The 19,736-nt window shown below is 49.2% G+C and overlaps 1 protein-coding gene across 2 annotated transcripts in view; it reads left to right on the forward strand.

The window, feature by feature from the left end:
- The first annotated feature begins 329 nt into the window (after positions 1-329).
- The window catches only part of PIP4K (phosphatidylinositol 5-phosphate 4-kinase), a 119,651-nt gene continuing 100,244 nt past the window's right edge, over positions 330-19,736 (forward strand). For both annotated transcript variants that reach the window (XM_075682046.1, XM_075682047.1), the window contains exon 1: positions 330-600. In XM_075682046.1, coding sequence (XP_075538161.1) covers positions 457-600 — 144 coding nt within the window. In that variant the 5' untranslated portion in view covers positions 330-456. The remainder of the gene's footprint in view (positions 601-19,736) is intronic.

The raw sequence follows: 19,736 nt of genomic DNA on the forward strand, positions 1-19,736 counted from the left end.
CATTTCACTCGCGCTAAAGCCCGCGCTTTTTTTGTTATCAAGTTAAGCTCTGAGATGACAATAAGCAAAACCAGAACTTCTGGAAAAGGAATTTATAACCGTATTAAGTGGCCATATCCATCATTTCCGACGGACACTTGGCCTAAATTCCCTCCATACTACTATTGCAGTCAGTCGATGGAGAAGCTTTAGGGCGGCCAAGATGATGCCACAGTCTGAAACGAAACCGAAACAGTAAGCGGTGTTGATTGGTGGCGCCATCTTTTAACAATTTGTTGAAGTAAGCACATCACGTGTCCTAGCGGGGCTTGCTGGGAAATGTCATTGCCAGGAGCCATTAGGGACCGCATCGACAGCACCTAGCAGGATGTCTCGGTAGTATCAGTCGATCTTTTGCTCTAGTGTCCGCGCGATTTCCTGTGTGTTTTGGTGCGGAGCCGCTCTAGCGAAGCCAAGATGTCTGGGATAGCGTCTGGACTCACCACAAAGGGCAGCAGCCGCCTGAAAAAGAAGCACTTCAAGCCTAAGCATCAGAAGGCAAAACTCTTCCGAGCCAACGAGCCGCTGCTCAGTGTTTTTATGTGGGGTGTCAACCACACCGTAAGTACCGTCCCGGCTTTGACGCACCTCCTCGTTTCGTATCGCTTTCTGTGAAGCCGGTTCCTACCGTACAGATTATTTAGTTCTTGCTGCACCGCCTTCAGCGACGCCGGCTCACTTTTTATTTGTAGTATTTATTTTTACGGGGCGTCAAGCAGCTTTGGGTCGCTTTTTAAGCGAGGACAACCTGCGTCTTTAGGCCTAGATATTTATACCAAAACAGCCCTGCGTGCGGATTAAGGGCAACTTTGTGCGCGGCACACCTCACGTTGCGTTTCCCCTTGACCGCCGTGCTGCTAAACGAGCGGTTGCACCCCGAAGTGCACCGCCCGCCAGCCCTGCAGTACGCCCTTGCTGCAGGCGCCCCTGCGATTGCAGCCCCTCTGCGCACTGTTGTACCGCGGCCGGTTTTCGCGTCGCTTCTGCTTCGGTTGACGGCGATGCGCTCGTAAGGTGAGGGAGCGACTGCTTAGCATTGAAAAACCACTCATAAGTTCGTCATGCGAAGCAGTTCAAGCATCGCTGCTTTTGATCGCTCGATGTGCGACTTGTGCGAAGTCGGGCGAAGCGGTGCCGAAAGCACCTGCATTCTGGGTCGATCTGTTTTCGCGAAACTTTCTGTAACACTACTAAACGATATCGCCGATTTCTCGTCTGATGTAGCCCCATTTCATGATCTCCATACGGCACAACGTTTAGCGTCTTTCCGCATCCTCCGCTATCATGCGTAACACAACGCAGGCAGCGCAGCGTTGCATAAATTTTTAACTTATGAATGAGTTTTTTTACCTCTGCCAACCGAGGCAGGTGCGGGAACGAAAACCATGCACACGTCTAGCTGTCCGTCTAAGTGACCACTGTCCGTCTAACTAAGTAACAACTAAGTGACCTGTTCTGTTGGTAGTCTGTTGCACAATACGCGATCGCAGGTTCGAATCCCAACCCTGGCCGCTGCATTCCGCCGCAACAACGCTCTAGTAGCGTGCGTTGGGTGTATGCTTAAAACAAATAGATAAAAAAAATAGGTGGTTAGTTTATCAGGACCCCTCCACTATCGACAGCAGGAAGGCAAGTATGGTTTCGCACAGGAACAAAGGTTCCCGTCCTTACCGGACTGGAGTCGTCACAGCAACGCTGTTGTTTGTTAAAACCGCGTGAAACTTGAGGCTTGCAGTCGTCGCGATCCCGTCGTTTTTGCTTATTGTCGCTTTCTTCCCCCGTACCGATACCATTGTGTCATGCTATAGCTACCGTGTTTACCCTGTCGTCACTGCAGCGCGTATCTTTGGACACACTGCTGACTTCTCTGGCAATGCTTTCCTGGTTTTTCCTTTCGCGAGTAGGACTTACGGTAAGATCGAAATCTTAGAGGCCGGACTGACTGCGTATCCGAGCTTTGACGCTGTGGGCTACTTTACCTCACTCAGTTTCTTTTTTTGAAAAAAAAAAAGTGTAAATGCTACTTATCGTACATTTTGATGCCGCCAGGACTGCTCTTCGTTCCTGTCGAGCTCTTTCTTTTCTTTTCACGGTGCCTATAATTAAGTGCTGTCATCGTGCGTACTTTTCGCTCTTGACTCTCCTACATGAAACATCCTGAAATAGCCTAATTACCTTGTCAGTGCTCTTGAATCCAATAAACTATCTATACAGTCGCGTGTCTTTAATTTAAGCGCTCATAGTTACCGGCCAAAACTGTCCGTAAGTCCTTTCCATATTAATTGCTCCAAGTTAAAAATGAAAATGGAATTCAGAAAAGAACGTTTCATATATGGCACACTCCCGCACATGTAGCGAAGGGAGGGGATTAAAGACTCCACCGAGCACACACATTGTGTGGAATACATGCACACTTTTTAACGTTGATATGAAGAAACAAGGAACACTGTATTAACCGAAAAGCAACCCACTGTTGTTAGACCAGAGTGACTTTCTTGAGCGACATTGTTGTTGCCAATTTCGCCTGCTTCATGAACTTATCTTCATAAACTTGCTCGAAACGAGTAGCCCTTTAATATATGGCGTTTTCTGCGGCCGCGAAAGAGCAAAAAAAATTAAAAAAAAGGGGGGGGGGGTAGCATCAAGATTTCCTTACTGTATGCATTTCTTTCTGTAATGTTCCTCACGCCACCTTTCTATGTTTGCCTGCGCTTGGAGATACTCAAATTATTTTTTAAAATTCTGTATAATTACATAATTAGCCCGAATAAATTAATCCACATCTCAAATATTATAGTTAAAGTGTCAATGAGAAAATTGTAGAGCGACATGAAAAACTCCCGATGCAGCTTTATGTTGCTCAATACGTGCCACATAAAAGTGTTTTTCCGAGCGTGAAAGAAGCCCGCGAATACACACAAAGTGCCTCGAGCGGTCGGTCGCGCGGCAATTTCTCGTGCATTTGCGGGCTTCTTTCAAGCTCGAAAAAACACTTTGGTGTAGCACGTATTGAGCAACATAAAGCTGCATCGGGAGTTCTTCACGCCCCTCTGCAATTTTCTCATTGACGCTTTTAATCTAATTATAATATTTAAGAAGTTGATTAATTAGGAATAATTATTTATTTAGGCGGAATGAAAAAATAGTTTGAGTATCTCCAAGCGACGGTAAACATTACCTTTGTTCTGTCCAGCTACGTTGCGAAACTCTAGCTAAAGTTAGTTAGCTGGGACGCCCTGTATAATGACGCTAACACTGAGTCTTCCCAATACTCATTTGCATATTTATTGTCTGTATAGGCGTCACTGCACTTCATGAATAATTTATACCTGAGTGAGAAGAGTCGCGGGAACAAAGGCTTAGTCCTTTAGCTTCAACCATGTGAAGGGTGTACAAATAGTGATTCTTGAGACCGAATCGAATAAGAATGGAATAGCGCCAGAAGCGAATCGAATGTCGAATAGTTTTTTAATAATGAGTAGCCGTTACTAAAATTAATGTAAAACGCATGATCGCATCCTCGTATTCTTAAAGTTAGCACTTTTCTTTTATTACATCGCACCTTCAGAAGTGTCGTCTATTACAAGCAGAACTAGAGCATCCGAAGCAAATAAGTAGACCTTCGCGTGCGCTGGACTTTTCGGAGAGCGTGCATGATTGCTGCACATTCTGTGAAGTATGGCTACCCATAAGCGACGTAGCCTCCTGCTCCACTACGCAAGCTCTCGTGTTTTGTGTACTATACCCGCAGGGGGGGGGGGGGGGGTGATTTACCGTAGTTCAAGCTCCAATTTTTAATTCGGCGCAGTTGACGTTTTGGAATATTCGTAAGGTATTTGAAAAACATTCGCGTTTACAGATAGAAAAAGCCGAATCGAATAGGACACTATTCGATTCGTTATTTGAAGGTTTCGAATATTCGCACAAATGCAGAGGGAATGTTGCCGTTCTGTTAATGTTGAATTTTAGGGGTAAACAGGCCGCAGGGTTATTTTTGCCATAAGCTTCATTTTTCAATGATGGAAAACTAAAATTCTACGTTGACCCCCCCCCCCCCCCCCGCCTTTCTTTCTTTAAAATTACAGATACAAAGCTGCACCGCAAATTCAAGTCACATTTACAAGAATTGTTAAGCTAAGGAAGCCATATTTTCATTTTATTTATTTCATTTCGGATATAATTTTGTATCCGAAATGAAAAAAGAAACGCACCTATGGCTTCCTTGGCTTCGTTATCTTTTGAATTAATTTACTTTTACTCTTCGCGGGTGTGTTGCTCTCTTAACCGTAATGCTCTCTTAACCTTTTCGGTTGTAACCCACAAAGCGCCAAAAAAACATTGGCTGGCAAGAAAAAGTTGCCGGATCACTAACAACCGCGAAACGCGATTTTTGGCCGTATACGGCATTCCGATGTCATAATCATCATCAGCCTATTTTATGTCCGCTGCAGGATGAAGGCCTCTCCCTGCGATCTCCAATTGCCCCTGTCCTGCTCCAATCGATTCCAACTAGCGCCTGCGAATTTCTTAATTTCATCGCCCCACCTGGTCTTCTGCCGTCCTCGACTGCGCATCCCTTCCCTTGGCACCCATTCTGTAAAGGCTAAACCCCATAAGCGCGATCTTGTGCGCGACAGCGACAAGCGACGGCTTCGAGCAACGGATCGGGCCGTCGCGTGAACAGATCGCTCGCTGTTGTCGCGCGATCGCTCGGTTCTGCAAATCTAGAATTCGTCGCTCGTCGCCCGGAAGTGCTATGAGCGACTAGCCAATAGCGCGAAGCCGGAACTGGATGTACATCACTCAAGTACTTCCGATTGTGGCACTGAACGAGCAAACGATTGAATTTTTATAGTGCAAGGACAAGAACCTACTGGAAGACCTTCAGAAATATTTTATGCTGCTTTTTACAGTAAAACACGTCAACTTAAGTTAATAAAGCACGCGTCACGCTAGTTTCGGCGCCTATATTGCTGCCCTCATACCGGCGACACTGGGGAGACATCGCTGCAAGTCATCGCTCGCATGGGGCACGACTTGTAGGCGACGAGCGAACGTGACAGCCATCTCCATCGCGTCGCTTGTCGCTGTCGCGCGTAAGATCGCTTGCATGGGGTTTATACTTAACCCCAATGTCCACCGGTTATCTGACCTACGCATTGCATGACCTTCCCAGCTCCAGTTTTTTTCTCTTAATGTCAATTAGAATATCGGCTATCCCTTTTTGTTCTCTGATACACACCGCTCTCTTCCTGTCTCTTGACCTGCCCTTTCCGTAATGATGGAAGGTATTTAGCACCACCATTGCGGCCGCCGTACATATCAGAGCAGAAAAGCATCTAAATGATGGTTTCGTTTTCTCGGTTCTGTGGAAGGTAGATCGTCCGAACTTGTTTGTGGTTATCGAATGCGGCATAGTCAAGAGTTGACATGACATACAGTGAATACGTAGGAACAGACGTATTGTATTTCCGCGTTTTTAAGGGCATGCCGACTTTTCCTGACTTTTCGTTGTATCACTGCGTTGAATGAATGGCCCTGAATCTCGAAACCTTAAAAAAACATATGGGCAAGCCTCAGAGCGACCTAAATGATTTACTATAATAGCTTCACTGCTGACTAGTTACGGTTTCGTTTCCCAGGAGGTGCACGTCGAAGTCGTTACGCAGAATGTGAGTAGCAGCATAACAAAACCAAGCGAGCAGGAGCCATAGAGTTTATCACTGTGTTACCTATAGGGAAATCTGGCGCCACCGTCTGTAGGAGTTTTCTAACGGGCGCTGTGCCGTCATGGAAAGACTGCGGAGGCAGGGAAAACGTTAGCAGGGAGCAACGCGAATAAAGCCAAGCCTGGTGGTCCAACATGTGATCGCACGTCAAAGTGCCGCGGTTGGTTTTAGTGTCCCCGCCTGCAGACATGGCAGCCAAACGTGCGCGCACCGAATAAAAACTACTGGCATAGTTCCTGCGAACGAAACGTCTCGGCAAATCTCGATTCCTGCTCTGTGATCTCGCCGCAAGAGGTCACGTGTTGGGCCACCACTGAGCAAATGTATGGGCTTCACGGAGCGTTCGCTTGCCGAGGCTGGCTGCGTGACGTAATGATCTCTCCTAGCATTTTCCTTCCTCCATGGGAATGAGGTGGTGTAGGGGGTACGAGGCTTTGTTGGCTCGTGATGGCTACATAAATAATGCGTTCCTAAAATAAAATGTAGATAAAAAGGTGTTCATTCAACCATATTATATATTTCAATGAAGTTTGCTCACCTACAATGAGAATCAAGCGAAAAGCACGAACAGACGACAAACTTTAGCTGCCCGCTGATACTTCTTACGTTTCTATATAACTGCACATCCAGTAACAAGTCCTAATAATTAAACGTGTTTTTTGTGCAATAATGCAGCTAGAAGAGCTTTATACGTGCTACTTCAGTAGGAGATGAATCATTGTGAACCGCGGAACGGTGCTAGCCAGGCACGCCTTCGAGGCGTCCTCTGGTTCTCCGAGAACGATGCCAATCGGAAGCCGCAATATACCGGCATCCCCATGCATACCACGGCTAGTAGGGCCAGATTTCCCTCCAGGTAGTGTAGTGAAAAACTCTATGACCGGGCGCGAAATCCAAAACGTATACGCGATGTCCATGCCGCTGTCCTGCTCCCACGCGTACGTCTTCTGCGTCATGATGTCACAACTGTCGCAACCCCCTTGGAAACGAAAACGAAACTTGTTGGAGGACGCGCCACCGTGGCAAGTTAATTTAGGGCGCTTTGAACGGCGCAACAGCTCACCACGTTCTCACACCGGCATTTCCTGTCGTCCGCCTGTGCGCGACGTGACCCTACCTTGAGGCCCCCATCGTGAGGGAACCACGCTCGCATGCAGTGGCGTGCCCCGGTTAGCGTCTTTTAACGCGTACGCCTCTGCGGTTAGCGTCAGTTTCCGCGCGGTTCGTGTCGCCCGCGTGGCGCAACTAGCCCGTTGTGGCACACCACCTCTTGCGCGCGAGTCGGTTCGGTCGTTCGTCGCCGTGATTTATGTCAAGGACTGTCCGCGTGTGTGCGCACACGCCGTGGTCGTTGCAGTGCGCGGCGAGACATCTCCCACTGCTTTCCGCTCTGCAACCGCGACGCCGCTGCCTTGTCGCTTTGCTGCCGGAAGAGCCCGAAGAACGCTGACCGCGAAGCCTTGTGAGGAGGACTCGTTGTACTCCCGGTAGCGCGAATGTTCGCTGTGGTCTCGGTGTCCGTGCGTCACACCGCCCTTTTCTTTCAAAGCGAAGCTTTCTTTGCGGGCCCGTCTAAAGAACCTTGCTGACCGTGGCTCCTACAATTGCGGAGTCGTGCTGTCAGTGTATGTATGTATAAAAATAAATTATGGGGTTTAACGTGCCAAAACCACTTTCTGATTATGAGGCACGCCGTAGTGGAGGACTCCGGAAATTTCGACCACCTGGGGCTCTTTAACGTGCACCTAAATCTAAGCACACGGGTGTTCTCGCATTTCGCCTCCATCGAAATACGGCCGCCGTGGACGAAAAAAGCTTCGCTTCACATTGATTACAACATGTGCGTTGGATCTGTAAGCTTTGATATTTCGCGCTTCCTATTTTGGACTATGTACGTATTGCACGATTAAAGTAAAAGGTACGTTTAAATTTGCATGTGCGCTACATTCGTTACTGATTCTACTCAAAATCAAAAACGAAACCGATTCTCACTAAACAAGAAAAAGAGAAGAAAGAAAAGAAGTACTCTCTCTAAAAGGTAACTAGCCACACAGCCATCGCACGGATCGTCTAAAGAAAGCGATGCTCGGAGACATCGCATGGTGCGTGGAATGTCCTCCCGCAGACGGTGGTTGCGCGTGCGTTCAATAAGTGTGGCATTTCTAATGCAATAAATCGAACTGAAGATGACTTTCTGTGGTCGGTGGGCAACAAAGAGGATGCGTCGTCGGACTCCGATATAGCGACTAGCCGCTAAGCTTCAGCTGCCTCTGCGTGTCTGTGTGCCTTCTATGTTGTGCACAGTGTGCGGCAGAATCGGCGTCAGATTATTATTTTTTTTAAATATTTGTGCGGTAATATAACTGCGTGTTAGAATCGGTGGCACAATGGAATCGTGCAAATGCAGCAGTTTGCATATATTAAGGCAGGAAGCAGGAGTGTAGGGATGCAAAAAATGCCGTGTTTCACGCCCAGATGCTGCGCAGAGGGCTAATGGGCCGCCGCAGTGCAAGGCGCCATCTTGATTGAGTTGCGCCATCTGGACTTGTTCGGTGTTGTGCACGCAAATCTGCATACTGTCGGCATCGGCCGTCGCTGCCGGGAATCGATCCCGTGACCTACTGCTCCACAGCAGAACGCCATAGTCGTTCGGCCACTGCGGCGGGAAGCGAAATAAGGAAAGGAAAAGTAAATAAAAAAAAATACGGTACTAACAACTTGAAGACACGATCGACACAGGCACTGCGTCGTCTTGTCGCCGTTTGACCTGTACCTTTCTTGCGCTGACGAGTCAGTGTGCCTAAGAAGACTAAAGCATGCTGCTGGACGTAGCTGTTAATCACGAGGGGCCTGCCGAAGTTATCGATTCGGCGTTCTGCTTGTGACCCCACACTCGACGCCGCGATCGCGTTCTGCTGGCCCTCGCCGTCGCCCGTGTTGTGAATGCGTCGCGCGCGTGATGGGCGCGTGACGCACTCGGTGCCGTGCGTTTCCGGCTTCGGCCTCGCTGCCCGCGGAGCGCACGTCCGCACCTCGTGGGGCACGTTGGAGGCCCCGTTGGCCCGGTTGGGTCACGAGGCGAGCGCGGCCCGCTGTCGGAAGCTGTCGCACGCTATGCACGGCGCGTGTCACGACAACTCAAGGTCGCCGCTCTTCCCGGTGTCCGCGCAGCGCGCGAACTCGGCTGCACGCTCTGTTTACGCCATAGTCTCGTCACAACTCCCTTTCGCCGGCGGAAGAACAGCTGTACTCCATCTCTGTAGTTCCTTGCGGCACTATAGGGAAACCGCAGGACTCCTTAGCCAATAGGAAGGCTGAATGGCCGTCAAGATGTGTTCATCCGCGCCGCGTCGTCTGCTCAGCGTCTGCTCGCCGTCCTTTCGATACATCCTCCACTGTTGGCGGAGTGACGCAATAAATGTTCTTGTGTTTTAGCTGTAAGCTGCACTGGACATGAATTCCACAGTGGGGCTTCGCTTCATCGAAAAGGTTTCTGAGCAGTTCAATAATGCAGCCTCCTTAGCCAGCTTTAGTAAGAGTGAACGACCTGATAAATGTTCACACGCGCCGCACCGTCTGCTCGGCGTCTATTTGGCGTTTGCTCGCCACTGTCATCACGTACCATACTAGAGCGAAGTATCAAATTAATGACACGCTGAACAATTAAGTTTTCGTGGAGTTTCGAATCGTCAATGTATCACCAGCTCTAATGCTTTGGCGTCATCTGCTAAATGGCAATCGAATCACCTGTACTGCTCGGTACTGCCTCTGTAGTCATGGCAGCGTCAAAACAAACAGCTGATCTCAATAATAACGACAAAAAATACCTAATGATTTGTCCTCAGCGTGAGATGACACAAGCAATGATGGATTTTACAATTTATTTGTTGTTGACAGGGCTGAGAGCCATTAAAGCTCGAATTTGGATCGAAGCGGGCGGTATGGGCTGCATGGGGCATTGCAATGTTGCTGCGTAATCACGGTTAGGGCGGCTATTTATGTTACCGGTGGTAACCGCCGCAGTAATTCGCAGTATACGACGCGCATGCGCAAAGCGCCTACCATCTTACGTATCGCTGTAGCGTATGATGTGTCAGGCAGAAATGACTCTCTAATCCCGCCGGTAACCAGACAGTTAAGCCCGGAACTATATTCTGCTGCGCAAAGATATTGTCTGTGTACACCGCCTTTACCTTCATCGGGGCTGCAACTCCCTTGTGAGATAGAGTACAGTATGTTACAGTGAAGCGTTATTTATTTATTTATTTATTTATTTATTTATTTATTTATTTATTTATTTATTTATTTATTGAGGTACCTCACGGGCTCCAACTTGAGTATTATGTGACGGGGGTTACAAATTTGGGTCCAGCAGAAGCAGTTTAAACATCGTTATTTGAACATCGTTATACAATGGAATGAATATGGTACGAAAGAGAAACACTTCAAAACAAAATGCTGCATATTTTTTTCTTTGAAGATAGCGGGGTCAGATATGCGTACGATGCCGTCTGGAAGACCATTCGAATAGATGATTGTACGTGGCAAGGCTGATGAGTTGAATGCGGTCGTTTTTCCCGAAAGCCGTTTGAAACTGAGGTGATTATGCAGTCGGTACGATGTGCGATTCGGCTGTGTAGAAGGTAGGGTAAATGGATGATGTCTGTAAACAAGTTTGTGGAAGAGGCAAATAAGTGTGATTGTTCTGCGAGATTCAAAGGACGGAAGATATAACGATGTCTTAATGTTCGTTATGCGGGAATTCCGGGTGTAGTCTCGTGCAATAAAACTAGCGGCATGATTTTGGACGCGTTCACGGAACGAATGAGGTATTCTTGATGAGGTGACCAAATGGAAGATGCGTATTCAAGTTGAGGGCGAACAAATGTTTGATAGGCGATGCCGAGTCGGAGTGGGCATGGCACGCCTCCGAGGTCGCGCTTTGAATAACCTAATGTGCGGTTAGCTTTAGCAGCGATTTTTTTCATGTGGGTCGCCCATGAGAGATTAGGGGAAAAAAGAACTGAACGCCAAGGTGACATGATTACGCGAGGCAGGCTGGACTGTTATTAAGTGAATAAATATACATAGAATTGGATCACTTGCGGCTAAATGTTATTGATCGGCATTTATCAGTGTTAAGGGACATTTGACATGATGAGCACCGGGTAGTAATGCGGTCAAGGTCTTCTTGGAGAGCTATATGGTCGTTAACAGGGTGGATTTTGCGATAAATAATGCAGTCGTCGGCGAACAATCTAATTGTCGAGGTGATGTTTAATGGTAAGTCATTAATAAAGATGAGAAACAATAATGTGTCGATTACACTGTCATGATGTACGCCAGATGATACGTCATTAAGGGAAGATAAATAATTATCAGCTGAAGTGAACTGTTTACGAAATGTTATGAAGTTTCTTATCCAAGAAATTCTTAAGGAATCAAGGCGCAATGAAGATACTTTTGCTATTAGACGACAATGTGGAACGCGATTGAAGGCTTTAGCGTGCTTCTCCGCTTAGTCGTGTATATTTATTCATTGTTTCGCTCTACGGTTATTTACAGACATAGTTAAGTTTGTGTCCGCTACTTTGTTTTGTCGATTAGTGAAAAGAATGCGCAGCTGTGTATTTCGTTCTCGGCAACCATGCATTGGCAAGAGAAGGTATGGGAAAACGTTAAAATGAGAACTCACGGGGAGCCACATAGCCAAATTTCCCTCCCTGACGCACTTCCCCAAATAGGCCTCCCGCCATAATTTTTAGTATAATATGCTCTGTGTATAAAGCTGCGGTCGATCTAGAGTTGGGGCGAATAGATTGCGCTCTCGGACGGACCTCGGGTGCATGTTGGCGTGCTCGGGAAATTCACTTCCCTGATGTAATTAGCGTGTCTGGCACAACTCTGCACTTGTGCATTGATGCAGGGAGGTTCTATGGCATGCCAGTTTTTCGTGGCATCCGCTTGGCAGTTGCACTCGCTCCGATCCAACCGAGCAGCCGCGAGGTTTATCCTATAACGAGTCTCTTGAGCGCACCACTTTAATCTTCTGGATTTCTCTAAGCTGGACCACGGTATCGTACGCGGGCCTGTGTGTTCCCGTTCCTTATTGGTTTTCGTTTAACTGGTAATTGCAAACGTGAAGCCACGATTGAGTTGAGGTCTTGTTCAATCCATTCCCCGAAAACGAGCGAGTTGCTTTCCGGGAGATGAGCGGCTTTCGGCGGCCCCCTTTACCCTGTGCGTAGGAGCTTCGCTTACGTCGCACTTTCTTCGTACCAGCGCCGCAGACCGCTGAGCCGTGCAAAGAACATTTCCTCGGCGTCGTGATCGCGGTTTAAGACTGCGGAGGTTTGTCGCTATGCGTCCCGCTGATCCCTACTCGCGCTTTCGCGGCATCCATACGCGCTACTCGTTGCCCCCCCCCCCCCTCTCTCTATCTCTCTCTCCGCTTATTCCAGTTGTTTCTTTGGTTGTGTGCGCTCTTGACCGCGTCTTCGTCGGAAAGCGTGCTTAAGCGGATTTCGGACGAGGCGCCGCTTTGTGTGGTGCAGCATGCTCAGTAAGTTTTATCTGGAACGCAGCGTTTTTCTCTCTCTCTCGTGTGTGCCTGCGCGCGCGTGTGTGTGTGTGTGTGTGTGTGTGTGTGTGTGCGCGCGCCGTAGTACATTAGCGCGATAGTTCACTAGGGTTAACGCTCGACACGCTCTCTCGCAGAGTGGTCAGTCAGCGCTTTTCGTGAATGCCCCGTGTACGCTGTATCAGGAACTTGGTGGTTGCTCTTTTCACACACACACACACACACACACACACACACACACACACACACACACACACACACACACACACACACACACACACACACACACACATATATATATATATATATATATATATATATATATATATATATATATATATATAAAGAGAGAGAGAGAGAGAGCTGTGGGCTGTCAGAAATGCAGCGCTTGGCATGGCGTAGATACTGCTTCGATTAGCGTGTCGTGAGTCTTCAGAGACGCGCGGGGGCGATGGAAGCTAAACCTCGGTCGAGTGTCTGCGGGGGCTTCCGGTAAAGAGCGTCGCACAGGCTCTGCAATTCAAACCTATTACGTTAGGCCTGTCGGTTTGACATGTTTCTACGAGCACTATAATAGGGGACAGGGACGCCAGACGGTGACACGACACAGCGCAATCAGCGCCTTCGATCGTCTCGCGTCGCGGTCCCCAAGCTCTCGTACATCGGATCCGAATAAAGCGTGTCGCTCGTGACAGCTAAATCCCACAGGAGTGATTCTTCAACCGGCCATTGGTTATTCACGCATTGTACGTGCGTATGCGTGTGTTTTGGGTTCTCGCACGTATGCGTGTAATCTGAAGCGAGAGGGAAAAGAAATCTGTTTTTTTTTTTTGTTGTTGTTGTTGGGCGGTAATGTCATTTGCAAGAAGTTACCGGGCCCCGGCAACGTGCGTGCCGAGTGCCAGCCAGTATACGCGCCGGGCGCGTTGAGTCGTCCTACAGCACCGGCTGTGTCAGCGGCTATATGCAGAACCGCGTGTAAACAGAACACAGCACTTCGAGAATGCTTAAAACATATCAAGCTCTTTCGCATTTCGAGCGATTTCCCTTCCTCTGGTGGCGGAACGCCTGCATGCAAGTAGGTAGTGCCTGTCCACTGCGTTGTTATACATCGCCGCTTGATATTCACGAGTGAGAGTGACCAGAAGCGCACGGTATTCTAAGCGGCGTTTCAGGCTCTGCGGTGGTCCCGGAAGCACGAGGAGGAAAAGGAGGAATGCACCCCGTTTCGGGCCGGCCTGATCGAAGTGACTTCAACAAATTAGGTGCTCTGACTCGCTTTTTTTTCGGCACCGCGCTGTCAAGAGCCGAGAGGGCGTGCAGGCGTAATTAGCGCGCCGGCCAGAAGCGGCATTCGGGACCTCGAGCCAATCGCGGTGCGAGCGCGCCTCTTCGCATTTCCCTGTTTGCATTACTGCTTGTGCGCGTATTCAGCTTGGCGCGCGCCTGCACTCTCCTTTGATGACTCTCGAGCGCGATTCACTCCGGGAAGAGGCATAAAAAAAATAACAGGAAGGCGAACACGGACGAAGTGGTGGGGAGAGAGAAAAAGGGAGATGGGCGGCGCGACTTGTTTGCTGTATAGTCTCTGCGTGTATATAGGCGTAATTTGCCCATTCGCCGGAGACGACTTCGCCGTGTCCGTTTGTCTCATCGTACACGCATGTTAATTTGCTCGTTAGGGATGCGGGCAAACGACTCTCCTGCGGCGGGCCTGGCTTGTTTGTCAGCGATATCCGGCCGACGAAGCGGCGTCGCTTAGTGGCCTTAAGCGTGCACGTTCTTTTGGCCATATTCCCGGACGTCTATCTCTCTGTGTCAATGAAAGCTGCTTGAGGGGCGGAACTTCTGCACCCGTGTCACTGCGCCAAAGTAGTCCGGCAGTGTCTGAGAATAACTTTGGCTGCCTTTCGCCGGAAAGGAAATACAACTTGACGCGCACTCTGAGGCCACGCTCAGAACGCATGGGACGAATCACTCGTGCGCCGTTGATGTGCAGCACGTTGAATGAGTCAGTAATGTAGCGCGTACCAAGCAGCTGCCAAGGCGTATTATGTGCAGTACCCTCCCTTTCCTTTTCTTTTTAATTTTCGTCACGATGTGAAGTGCGGTAAATTACCGGCGAAATGAAAATAATGTTTAAAAGTCGCAATGTCGTTAAATCGGGCGCAATCGGTAAAGTATACACGGCGAAGCTAACTGCGGCATTGGACCTGAAAGACTGCGGGAAGCATTTGCTAAGGTCTTTCTTCGGTATGTGTACTTTATGGCTTTACGGCGGGCGCACAAACCCATCCTTGGGCTGTTGAAATATGCAGTCAGTGAGCCTTTGAATCCCCGCTCGGATCCGCGTATATATAGCTCCCGTATAGCATGCTGATAAAAGAAATCGGCCTCTGGTTGTTGCGCAACTCCGTTGCCCATTTCTCCCTGGTTGACGTCAGCCGCGACATTATATGGTGTAAGCCTATACGTATTGTATCCGCTTTCCCAACGGGCGCGAATGCGGACGCCGTCGTGTACGGGGATGGGCAGTTTTGCCCGAGCGCCAAAGCGGAGGGGCGCTGCCGTACACGCACATTCATTCATTCATTCATTCATTCATTCATTCATTCATTCATTCATTCATTCATTCATTCATTCATTCATTGAAATACTATCAGCACCCTCTTGACCCTATTGCAGGAATCTATCCAGTAACAAAGTGGAATGCATTGATATGCGCATGCAGAAGCAAGTGAATGCTGTGCCGCACGAACTCGTAAAAGCATCGAGCAAACCCAATACTGCGTTATGCTCACGAATTACTAGGCAAGTATTAACAGCGTCATACTGAACGCTTTTGGTACAACACTCAAAAGACACGGAGCGAACCTTTAGTAAAACAGGAAGATCTAAAGTTAGGGTAGGCTAACGGCCAAACGTACTAAGGAACGTCAAAAGCGTACAAAGGAGTTTTTTTTCTTTTTGTATACGCAAAACCGTTTCGGGTAAGCAAATGTTAAAGCCCTCTAATAGAACTGCGCTTTATATATTCGTGGAAATGACGTGCTCTGGCGTCCACCAGCGTGCTATTGCGTGCAGTCAGCGCGGCGGCGACGGCCAGCACGCGCAAGCCGGTCGCGAGGACCACGACATGAGCGTTCGCGCAGTTTGCGCTCGTGAAAGCCCGGCTTTTCTGTCTCTGAGGCTGGCGCAACGTTTAGGCCTCCCTGACTTGCGAAATGCGCCGGTGGAGCGGCCGCGCCTTCTCGTATATCATTTTTTTATGCGAAGCATATTACTAGGGCTCAACCCAGCTCCTCAGGCGCGGCGGTGTCGCCTTCAATACCACATGACACCGTGACGTCACGACAGAGGAGAAACGGGGCTCCAACTCGCGCCGTCGCTCGCGGCGTCGCGGCGGTATATAAGCAGCTGCGCTTGCCTCTGCTAGACACTCACGAGGTGAGATGCCTCCTTGAGACAGAGCTGCTCGTTGGAATGAGAAGCGAAGGTTGCGGCGTGCTACACAGACTGTTTCTAGGTGGCTTTGCTACGGCGCAGCGACTACGCGCCCCGCATCGGACGCGGTGAGCGTCGAGCAACGCAGCGTTCGGCGCGGCAACGAAATGTGCGCCTGAGCAAGCGCCGCACGCCTGAGCCGACGCCGACGACACCGGCTTTTCTGCGACACGAGCTCCTTAACGCTGTCGTGTTAAAATAAAGGCTAGTATGCTTCGCATCCTGGGCTTAACCTTAGCTAAGCCACAGCCATTTTTTTTTCTCCCTGTCTCTTTTAATTTTCTCTACTCGCTGGTTTCGAGACCCCCCTGTCTGAAAACCGAGGGCTCGCCTTGCGTGCTCTAGCTGGTCGCGTATACATTCGCGCTGATTGCCGAAGTCGAGAGTGCGCGGCACCCGGGCGGGGGGAGGTGGGAGGTGGATGATCATCCCAGTTGTTCGGGAACGTGTTCGTGACTGATTGACCCTTGTTTCTTAATTGGATTCGGCTTGATAAATATAGCAAAGGCCGCACCATATGTCGAGTCGCTTTCCGACATCCACGGTCGTCGTATCACCTCCCCAGTCCTATATGCGATTATTTCCGAGGCTTCCTTTCCCGGGGGGCTTTGCCCGACTCGGCGAAGCTCATCATAGACGCCGTCCGTGTATAAAGAGACGTCGGCAATCTTCAGGATATCGGAACTTCGTTGTCTTATTTGTTGCTGAGGGATATAGCGAGAAGAGAACGAGATCGAGGAAACAAAAAAAAAAAAAAAAAACAAGATGAAGTGCGAGCACGAATGATCCGGAATCAATTTCCGACGCTTGGCTTAGCGGCGCATGGTATACGTGGCGGTTATAGTGGTATCGTCCGCGCGCCGTAATACCACCGCCACAAATGGCCGGTCGTTTTTATGCTTGCTTTCTCTGGAGCTCTCATCTGACCTTCTCTCTCCTTTTCCTACCCCGAGGTCGCGCCTTACGTTACGGCCTTCGAAGCCGTACGTCGCTGCATTTACGTATATATACGGCTGGAACGCGGTGAAGTGCTGCTTTATAGATCTGCCGCTTTGGATGTATGCATGTATGTGTGTGCACGAAGGGCGAGAAGTGTGGGCTCAATATAGTTAAGAGAGCAGCGCTAACCTGCACTGGAGGTAGATGTGGCCTTGCGCAAAATGTATATACGGTCTCTGAGCGTGCATCAGCGCCTGAAGGGCTTTCGTGGTTGCGCAGTGTGTGGTATATGTATATAGTGCCTAGAATATAGTGCGGTGTTGGCGGCGGCTGCCGAAATCGTCTGCCGCGCACGTATATCCGATTGGACAGAGATGTATGCATGATACGCGTACGTGTGCCGCCTGCATGTCGCGAAGCCGAGGATGCGTGTCCGATCGCGTTACTCGCCTGCGGTGTGGAAAGTGTCTGCTTCTTGCTTCTTACACCACCGCGCTTCGCCACTGCACGGTCGCAGGACTCGCCCGCATATTTGTTTGTCGCTGGCACTTCTCGTTGTTCCCGACTGTCGCCGGCCTTTTTCGCGGCAATATATAGGGATGATACTGAATTAAGAAAGCAATGCATGGTGTCGGTCGGGTGCGTCAGCAGCGTTGCACTTAATTAGTAAACCGCACATAAGGCCTCTCCACTCGCTCGAATCTTGGCCTTTTATTTTTAGGTGGTATCCTCCGGCGCTCTTATTGGCGCTGCGTGACGTCTCGCAGCAACACACAGGCCATGAGAGATGTCATATTCGAGAGGCCTGGATTAACTTTGGCCGACTGGCTTTCCTTAAAGGGACGGACAGCGGCTCAGCGCAAGAATCGACGTGGCCCCGCTGATGGAAAGATTGCCTATCGTATTGGCTAAAACGAGCCCTGTTTTTTTTTAATTAAACGTGAATTTCTATAGTTCTTCATTCGCTAAAAGTCGCGAAAAATAACCTTTGGTGTCCCACGCGGCAACACGAAGATGCATAAGTGACCTGTCACGTGACCTTCTACTAATGTACGTAGTTCCTGTCTTTTTGTTTTTTTAAGCATTGAAATGCGCTACGCTTTTTTTTTCTCGTTATAAGACTTTCTAGCTTACGGTGTGCATATAAGCCTTCGTTTTTGTAGTGTTGTTGCGTACTCCAGGGTAGCGTACCGTACTGCTGCCGAGAAGTAGCGCCGCCTGCCTATCGAAGCTCGACCGGCATTACTTATTGGGTAGCGTGGCGTTGTCGGCGGGCTGCAGGCATTCGGTAGATCATGGCGACCAAGCAAGGGCGAGACGATTTGCTAGTGCGAAACTTGCACGGTTTATTCAAAGGTAGTTGAAAGAAAATAAGAAAAGCATGAAGTATGAAATATCAAGTCTGAAGTCTCTCAAAGTACATTTCACAGCCCCTTAAATAGGCTCTCTACAAGTGTGGGCGGGATCTTGCTTCCGCCGATGACACGTGACAGGCACGGAGAGCGGGCCCCTCCTCCTGCATTACCGAGCACGGGAAGGAGAAGTCGATCCTCTTTTCGACGAATCCGGGGAGAAGGTCGGGTGAATGACCTCTCCGGCGCCGTGGGGTCCGGCCAAGAGAAGGTGAGGGGATATGGTAAGCACACGCGATGCCACGACCATGAGAGGAGGGGAAGGGGATGAGGTCGTCCGTGGGCTCCGGCTCAGGGGGTATGGTGAATGATCTCTCCGGCGCCGTGGGGTCCGGCCAAGAGAAGGTGAAGGGGATGAGGTCGTCCGTGGGCTCCGGCTCAGAAGGTAGGGTGAATGACCTGTCGCCACGTGGTGTCAGACGCCAACCCTAACAGTGTGGAGAAAAGTGGCGCGCCCTTCACCTTTCGACGCCTTCACCTTTCACTTTTCGACGCGTTGGCTTCGCTCATCCGTCGACAGAATAACGACGCCGGATGCCCGCGTGCCATGAACTAGACGTGTGCTTGTGGAAGAACGCGCTACAAATATTTAAAAAAAGTTTATACAGCAACGCAAACTTATTGTACCAGCCTCGATTTTCAAAAGTGTATGAAAAAAATTGAAATGTAGGTGGTTAACCGTGCACAGTTGCACTCACTCTTGTGAATGCGTAGCGGCGGGCGGCTTTCGCAGTTTGCGAGGCGGGCTGTCGGCATCGCTCCCCCTTCTCAGAAGTTGCTGGTAGAGGGACTTGGGTTCTTTTTAGGAGATGCTCAGATAAAACAATTCTGCTTAGAATATATCCACGCGTTTTTGTAAGTAGCCGTTGCAGGTGTAAACACTACCGAAGGTGGGCTCTTCGTTGCGCCATAAAAAAAGAGAAAAAAAAAAAGAAAACGGGGTCCTTAAATAGTTGCCAGTTCCTTTAAGGTTCATCTAAATCACGGTACACGACCATTTCACATTTTTTTTTCTTTCAATTTAGCCTCCGTCAAAATGCGGACGCATCAACAGGGTAAAAAAATGCAAAAATCATATTAGTCATAATCTGAGTCTCCAAGCGACGACAAACATTACCTTGGTTCTGTCCAGCTGTGTGGCATTTGCGTACTCTTTAAATCTTGGTGCATGATAGTTGGGACACCCTGTATAGCCACTGTGCTCCTGCTGAAGGTATATACGGTCCTCTCGAACAGTTTCAGTGTTACATCCATGAAGTGATACGTCAGGCAGGCAAGTGCACATTTTTACATGGCGGTGAGCATCGTCGTTAAGCGTTGTGTGGAGCTCGTGCAAGCGAATTCGTTTTAGCATTACTATATTGCTACCCTGGTCAGATCGGCGTGCTTGAACTATGTTTGACTCCCCCGCAAGCTTATTAAGGGGCTTTCATTTAGATACTATAGATGGTCCTGCATGAAGTTACGCGCAGAGTAACTCCAAAACTGCGATGTTTAGGCCTGACCTACCTTTACACATTTTCATATACCAAA

Source organism: Dermacentor variabilis, chromosome 2, assembly GCF_050947875.1.
Source record: "Dermacentor variabilis isolate Ectoservices chromosome 2, ASM5094787v1, whole genome shotgun sequence".
Taxonomy (NCBI): domain Eukaryota; kingdom Metazoa; phylum Arthropoda; class Arachnida; order Ixodida; family Ixodidae; genus Dermacentor; species Dermacentor variabilis.